The sequence below is a fragment of the Mus caroli genome, chromosome 18, assembly GCF_900094665.2.
Source record: "Mus caroli chromosome 18, CAROLI_EIJ_v1.1, whole genome shotgun sequence".
Lineage (NCBI taxonomy): Eukaryota > Metazoa > Chordata > Mammalia > Rodentia > Muridae > Mus > Mus caroli.
Window position 1 is genome coordinate 22,112,362 of NC_034587.1, and position 7,947 is coordinate 22,120,308.

The following is a 7,947-nucleotide window of genomic DNA, read 5'->3' on the forward strand; positions in this document are numbered from 1 at the left end:
AGCCATTGCCTCAGTCCCACAACATCTTTTTGTCTGTCTGTCTCTTCTTTCCTTTCCCCCTTTTTTCTCTTTCCTAGGGTGGGTGGTAAAAGACTAAAGATAGAGTATATAAGAATTTGGTAAAATCAAATATAATTTCTCCAAACACCACTGACAATTTACAATCAGAGAAATAGCTGAGTTTAAGTTTATTTGGGAATAGCCGGATGTTGTAATCTCGGGTATTCGTGATGGTGAGCTACAGTACACTGCTAGGTGCATATGGAAGCTATGCAGAGGGAAGCTTTTAAAGACAAATATGTAGGCTGCAGGGGCTTACTCTAGGGGGTGACATCAGCTCATTAGTGGACAATGTCTGTCAGGTGGATATCTTTGTTCAAGTGACTAGTTATCTTCATATGACTACCTACTGTCCCTGTGGGCTAGTTGTCCTGGTGACCTAGGTAGCAAGCTGAAGCTGTGGTGTGTGTGTGTAGAAATCAGAAGAGGCGTATGATCCCTTGGAATAAAAAGTCCAGTCCTCTGTAAGAGAAGCCTAAGCCATCTCTCTAAGCCTTGTATTAGCAATTTTTAATTTATGGCATTAAATTTCTCTCTAAGACCTTTGTGAATGTTAAAGAGCATAGACCTTACCTTTGTCATTGCTAGTCTTTTAGGTCATTACCACTGACACTCTCTTGTGACTCTATCTTCCCGTAAGTGCTGGGAAAGTGGTGAAAGGCAAACATTATTTTGTTGAAGATACCCGTTTTTTTTTCTTTTAGAACCTTAAGGATTTATTTTGTTTAAAAAGTAACTTACTCAAAGGGAATTGGGGGTGAAGGAGGATGTGCATGCATAGGGCTTGGGAAGGCTGGAGACCTGGGTTTTATTTTCTTCAAGGTTCATTGTTGAACACAATGTAGAGAAGACGAGCAGGGGTACAAATGGCAGCTTAGTTTCCCAGCTCTTAAGTGGCTTATAGATCCGTTATGGCCCTCAAAACAATCATTTATATCCACAGTCCCTTGAAGTGGTGAAGTAGCAAACACTACTGTAATACACTGACTCAACATCTCTGGGGCCTCCGGTTCTAATCTCTGAAATCTACAATTCCTTTATAAGGATTCCTTGCAGGTGTGCGAAGATCATCCTGTAGCGTCCGACATGCCTCAAATCCAATCATATGTGTCCTTATAAAGGACAGTCAGAAGAGATTTGGAGAAACAGAAGACGAAGTGAAAGCAACAGGACTGAAGTGATATGAACCCAACCAACCATCTGCAGGAGGAAGCAGGGACAGACTCTATAGGACAGCCTCCCAAGTACTGGCCCAGTGACAACTGGATTTTGGCTCTATAAAACTGACATTGAACTTCTGGCCTGCAGAAGTACACACCGGTAAATGTATGTGTATTAAGCCATCAGGTTTGTTGTAATGTGTTATGGCAGTCCTGAAAACACAGTAGAACAAACTATGCACTAAGGGCCAGGTTTGTAGGTAGCTCTGTGACAGGGCTGGCTGATCAGTTGGGAAAATGAGAGCCTTGATCCTTCTCCTCAGGAGGTATAACAGAAGCTGTGGGAGGCTGTCAGCCAATTAAATTTCAGTTATCCACCATTCTTTAGCTTTTTCTAGTTTTGATTAGAAATCATTTTATCAGAGAGGTAACTACACCACAAAAGTACCAAATTGCTTCAGGAATGAAATGTCTTTGCAATTTTATAAGAAAGCTAATGGCTTTGAAATAGACAGTAAAGATATGTGTTAAAATAATCAATTTTGTCAAAAAATCATCTGGTAAAGCAATTGGTTCTGTTGGTTAGGTAATTCATGGGGAGAAAATGGACTTTCTGAATGCTATTTTAAAAGCTATTGCTTACTGAAAGCATCTCCATGTGTACTCCATTTGCATTCTTTAATAGTTTTATAGCCCTTCCATAAATTTTCATTTTACATCTGAAGAAACAGCATCAATGGTGTTGAAGAACTTTTCCAAGACACAGGGTAAGAAGTTTCACATCCCACCATGCCTCACGAGTTACTTTTTGGTCTTTTAGAGCCTTATCAAGACAGTTATTGGTGGGATATCCAACTTGGTAGTTTCTGGGTACAACATATGTGGTGCAGAAAAGACCAGTGGCATTCATGGCTTCATGTGTAACCTATTTCATTTTGATGATTTTGTGACACAGACCGCAAGATGAGTGAAAGATATCCAGACTCTAAAATCAGGCAATTGTCTCCTCAATTTTTAAAGTTGAACATTTTCACAACTTTACTCATTCATTCTAATTTATTGCCCTAAAATATGACATATTTATTTGGGTTAATGCAGAATTATGATTAGGATGGCTTTCTGGAGAAGCACAAAAATCACTGCTCAAAACCTAAGGAAGTTGGAGCTTCACTGAGCTTTGAGTAGAGGCAGACTATAGCTGAACCTCACAAGGAAGGGACAGGTATAAAGGCACAAGTGAGAACCCAATTGGTGTCTTAAGTCATTAGTGAATGACTTAAGAGATCACAGCTGCTAGCAGGAAGTTCATAATTAGCAACTGTAGGGTCACGTTATAAAAGGAAGGACAGGATAACTAACTCTATGCACTAAGTCATTTAGCAGCTACAACTCCCATGAGTTCCAGGATAGCCAGGGATACACAGAGAAACCCTGTCTCAAAAAAAAAAAAAAAACAAAAACAAAAAAGTTATCCATGCTTTACCCAATTACAAAGAAATTTTGTGATTTGAAACCACTGAGATCTTAAGCAGAAAGTTTCAAACTCAGAATTACTGTTAAATTGACTAAAAATCCAATGTTGGGGATGTTGCTGTACATCTGTAATTAAAACATTAGTGACAGGGTGTATGTGTGTGTGTGTTTCAGGAAGCTATATAGGGCGTGTGAGCTGTAGGTCAGCCTAAACTATATAGTGAGACCTTGTCTTACAAAGAAAACCCTGATACCTGGAATTTTTCTTGAAAATTCTTATTTTGCAGATCAGAACTGGAATCCAATCATCTTATCCCCACATGATACCAGTGACTTCGGTGCACAATTCTAAGTCTAGGGACCACACCTTTAAGCATAATGGTATAGGTTGTAAAGAACACAAGACTGTCTTTGAAAATGTTTTCTCAAAACATAAAGCGCATGAAACTAAGGCATTACATTATTGTATCTGAAGGACAGTATGAACGTGTTCACATGCAGTGTTGTCCAAAACACTTCTATGACAAAAACCTTCCCCTTTCTGTGCTGTCCAATTTGGACTCTACCATCAGGTGCATAGCTGAAGTGTGGTGAATGCAACTGAAGGTGTGCAATTTTCATTAACTGAGATGGTCACATAACTAGTCCATACTGATGCTTCATGAGTCAAACCATGGGTTTATTTGGGAGGGTGACCTCTCTACTGCTAAGAAGTTAAGGATTGGGTACAGACATAAGAAAGCTCAGGTACATCTGAAAGTCTTCGTTGGCTTCGGAGATGAGGTTGTCACAACCTACAGAGGAAGAAACTCATAAGGAGAATTCAGTGTGATCGTCCCCAGCCCCTGCTAATGACAGTGGGAGCAAAGGCCTAAGGCTTTGGTCTCTCGGGAGAATGCCGCTGCCACAGGGCCATCTGTGTCCGGATATTACTGAGGTGATAGAATGCTTATTTTCGGACAGGATTTCCAGAACCCATGGAAGGCTTAGAGGTAGGAGGAGGTAAGGGCCCAGGCCCTTTCTGGCCACTGGCTGGCGGCACAGGCCCTTTCTTTTTTGGGATTAAAATCTTGTTCTTGCTCTTGAACACTTTGCTGGGGTCCAGCTTGTTCACAAAGTTGTCGGACTCTTCTGTGAGTAGGCTTGTGTTGTAGGTGATGGGTTTGTACATACTGAACCATTGCTGTAAGGCACAAATAGAGTCACAGTTGGAAGGAGAAATGGGAGAGAGCAGGCGACACAGTACAGACATTACAAATTAACCATCACTAACCCACATTTTTTTCAGTGTCAACTGGTAAAGTACATGGGATTATTTCAAAATTGAAAACTCTATAAAATGTAAAACATTTTTGGTCCAGTACATTTCAGTGATGCAATATTCAATTCATACACATTTTTATGAAAAACTGCCTTGAAAATTTATGAGCACTTGAACAGTAAGTGGTGAGGGATGCCATCAACCCTTAGTCAAGCACATAAGGTGCTTTTTAAGGCCTCCAAAATAAATGTATTATGAGAACTAAGAAGCCAAGTATACTTATTGGTGCCTTAGAACTAGTGAGGCTGCCAAGGACACTGTCCTGCTTGCCATCAATGCACATGGTGCCCATTATGGGTATTGCAACAGAGGTCAGTGCAGAACTTTCCTATGGGAAGCTGTGTGTTGGTACTCTAGACCTGCAGTGATTTTTTTTTTTTTAAATAAATACAGCTATTGGGGAAAGGGGCTGCCACATTTTTTGCCATTGTTTGATCAAAACCAGTTCACATCACATTACATGGAAGCTGTAATTATGAAAATCTGTGAGAACAATGAGGCCAGCTAGTATAGATACAGTGGAAGTTTTTGCTGACTAAGTGCTATAAGAAATCACTGTGATTTTTCATTAAACCACACCAGTTCGTTCTGGTTGAAAGTTCTGGCCAGCACTTGGCGTTTTCAAGGCAGGTTCTATAAACCTGGCATCTCTGAAATGATGCCCATATCTGTAACATATAGGAGAAGAAGACAGCTCTATGGGTACTCTGCAATGGAGCACTAAGGCAAAACCAAGAGTGCAGAATTGCTACATCTGTGTTAGTAAAAATATAAAAAGAAACATGCTACCCATGCCTCACATGGACTGAGTATCTCAGTGACATACAAACTACACTGACAACTATACTGGGCCATGGGGATGCCATACCTGGAGCAGAGGAAAATTGGAGACTTGTCAATCTTTCTAAGTGTGTGTACTGTCAATCCAAAAATGACTGACTAGGCCCAAACCCTCAGTAACATTTTAATTAAAAACAACACTCCAGTTGATCCTGATTACTTAATTAGATCTAAATCATGTGAGGCTATCAGCCAACGCTGGAGTTACTTAGTCCTGCTTATTGAAAATATTGGTTCTACCCCTTGATCTATTTAAAGCAGATGGGGAATTCGGAAGGTAACCATTTCCACAGAATACTCTTGGTACATATCAGATTCTGAGATGGCAGGATTCTCTCCTTACCTTGGCCTGTGGGCTAATGCCATAGCTGGTAAAGGCATACTGCCACTGGGGCAGGCCCAGGTGGGTGATGAGCAGGCGGTAATAGGCGGTAAAGGTATCTGTGAGAAAGTGCCAGTATAATGCTCTGTCCAGGAACCATATCTCAGTGTCATGAGCTAATCCTAAAACAGCACAAGAAGTTACAGACAGCTTAATGCACTTTCCCTTTTAAATACAATGTCAATATACACTGATAGTTAAGAGAGACTTCATAGTAGAGAGGGTTGAAGACACAACACTTCCCTCTTAGGTTTCTAGTCCTGCTCTGTTCTAGCTGCTTTCACCTGTTTATTTGATACTCATAGATCAGCTTGTGGATATACCTGATTGCTTTGGCCCTGTGGCAGCTCATTAAGGCTATCTTAGCAGATTCTTCTGTTCTATGTGGACTGAGCACCCCATCTTCTCTTTTGATGGAAAGAAACCTTGAATGGATCAGTCTTTTAAAAAGAGGTCTCTTAATAAAAAGTGTTATGGAAACAAAACAAAACCAAAAACCAAGGTAAAAGAGTCTATACCAGTGGCTCTCAACCTTCCTACTGCCACAACCCTTTATTACAGTTCCTCAGGTTGTGGTGACCTCCAGCCATAAAATTATTTTTGTTGCTACTTCTTAACTGTAATTCTGCTACTGTTGTGAATAGTAATATAAATATTTGTGTTTTCTGATGTTCTTAGATGACCCCAGTGAATGGGTTATCCAACCACCAAAGGGGTTGCAACTCACAGGTTTATATCACTTCACCCCTACAATCCTGCTTGTATGATAGGCTATCCTAGGTCAGCTGACCCAGGCACTATTATGCCAGTTCCTATCTTAAGCCTGTTTATGAATTACCTGTAGCCTATTGTGGATCATCAGCTTTCTAGATAACTCTAACATTTTCCCCATTCTCTTCCTTTCCAAAACTACCAGCCCATTCTCATTTGTATGCTGCCATTCTATTAATTGTTCTGAGGTTGAGTGTATCTCAGGGAGCTTTTCATTCAGTGACGGCTGACAGGCAAGTTCAGGGAAGAACACATCTATACTGTAGGATCATACTTTGGAAATGATCTTTACCAGGTTTCCCATTTTTGTAGACGAGGCAAACTTTCCCATTCCCATTGCATGAATCCAGCTCAAATATTGCACTGCGGCAGTCAAAGTGAGGCTTCTCTAGCTGGTGGTCTTCATTTCCTGTAAACCCAGAAATCAACAGTAATGTTCAAACTCAGCACTACTCATATACCTTTACAAAGATGGAAAAACTGTGGAGAATTCTATCTTCTGAATGCTCTGGGTCTCTTTCACTGATGGATGAGGCCTTCTTATCACCAATAGAAACTGACAGACAATCTGGTGGAAGATGGCATAAGGAAAGATCACTGAACTTCCTGAGAAGGGAGCCATATAAAGGCAGAGCACTGTGAGTGTTAGGATGCTGATGGGAGTGTCGTCCTTTTCCTAGGTCACTGTATAAGAAGAGAACATCAAGTACACCTTATTCTTAATTTCTGCACAGTAGTCCCATGTGGGAAGCCTAGTCAGGTGGTATAACTGATCCATTGCTTCTAGTGGCTGCTTCACGGTCGATGGGAGTGGATGAATCATGACTTGTTCCACCTCCATTCATATATATTTACCTTATCACCCTCTGATGATAGTACCAAAATGTGTGTCACTTCTGGATTTGTTCTTATTATTTTCCCCTATTAAAAACTATTGTACTGCCTGGGAATCTTTTATTGGATACCAGAAATTGTTAACCTTGTACTACTGAGTGCTAAATGTTTTCTATAAATAGTCTTGAGCTTTGAAACAGTCAAATTACTGGGATACAAATACTTTGGCCTTACTTTTAATAATTTCTCAGGCAGAAGCTGGGTCTGGTGGTATGTGGGGCAAATGGACCATGCCACCAGACAGAAGAGCTGGTAAGGTTGAAGCAGGTTCAAAAACCCCTGGGAATCTCAGACTTGAGAACGGCAGGTGTGGAATAAGCTCCAGGCCAGGCTATACCTTTCCTGGAACACGTATCCACGACACCCCATGAGAAGACCATGACAACCAGGAATGTAGCATAAAAATCTGGAGTTCTCTATGCTAATTAAGTATCTAGATGGGCCCAGAGTGTTTGAATGGTCTTCCAAGTCTGCATTATCAGTCTTCAGTTCCGCCCTAAAGGTTCTTTTATTCCATCAATACAAGCACACCATTTTCTTTTTTTGGGAGGGGGGAGTTAGGAATGTATATTTTGTTTTTTGTTTTTTTTAATTAGGTATTTATTTCATTTACATTTCCAATGCTATCCCAAAAGTCCCCCAAACGCTCCCCAACCCACTCCACAACCCACCCACTCCTACTTCTTGGCCCTGGTGTTCCCCTGTACTGAGGCATATAAAGTTTGCACGACCAATGGGCCTCTTTCCAATGATGGCCGACTAGGCCATCTTCTGATACATATGCAGCTAGAGACATGAGCTCCGGGGGGTACTGGTTAGTTCATACTGTTCCACCTATAGGGTTGCAGATCCCTTTAGCTCCTTGGGTACCTTCTCTAGCTCCTCCATTGGGGGCCCTGTGATCCACCCAATAGCTGACTGTGAGCATCCACTTATGTGTTTGCTAGGCCCAGGCATAGTCTCACAAGAGACAGCTATATCTGGGTCCTTTCAGCAAAATCTTGCTAGTGTATGCAATGGTGTCAGCATTTGGAAGCTGATTATGG

At 41.1% G+C, this 7,947-nt stretch overlaps 1 protein-coding gene across 1 annotated transcript in view; it reads right to left on the reverse strand.

The window, feature by feature from the left end:
• Window positions 1-759: 759 nt before the first annotated feature.
• Tpgs2 (tubulin polyglutamylase complex subunit 2) overlaps window positions 760-7,947 on the reverse strand; it is a 31,256-nt gene continuing 24,068 nt past the window's right edge. Inside the window, exons 5-7 of the mRNA XM_021150475.2 lie at window positions 6,300-6,416; window positions 5,198-5,358; window positions 760-3,876 (exon numbers count right to left, since the gene is read on the reverse strand). Of these exons, the coding sequence (XP_021006134.1) occupies window positions 3,643-3,876; window positions 5,198-5,358; window positions 6,300-6,416 (512 nt within the window). The 3' untranslated portion in view covers window positions 760-3,642. The remainder of the gene's footprint in view (window positions 3,877-5,197; window positions 5,359-6,299; window positions 6,417-7,947) is intronic.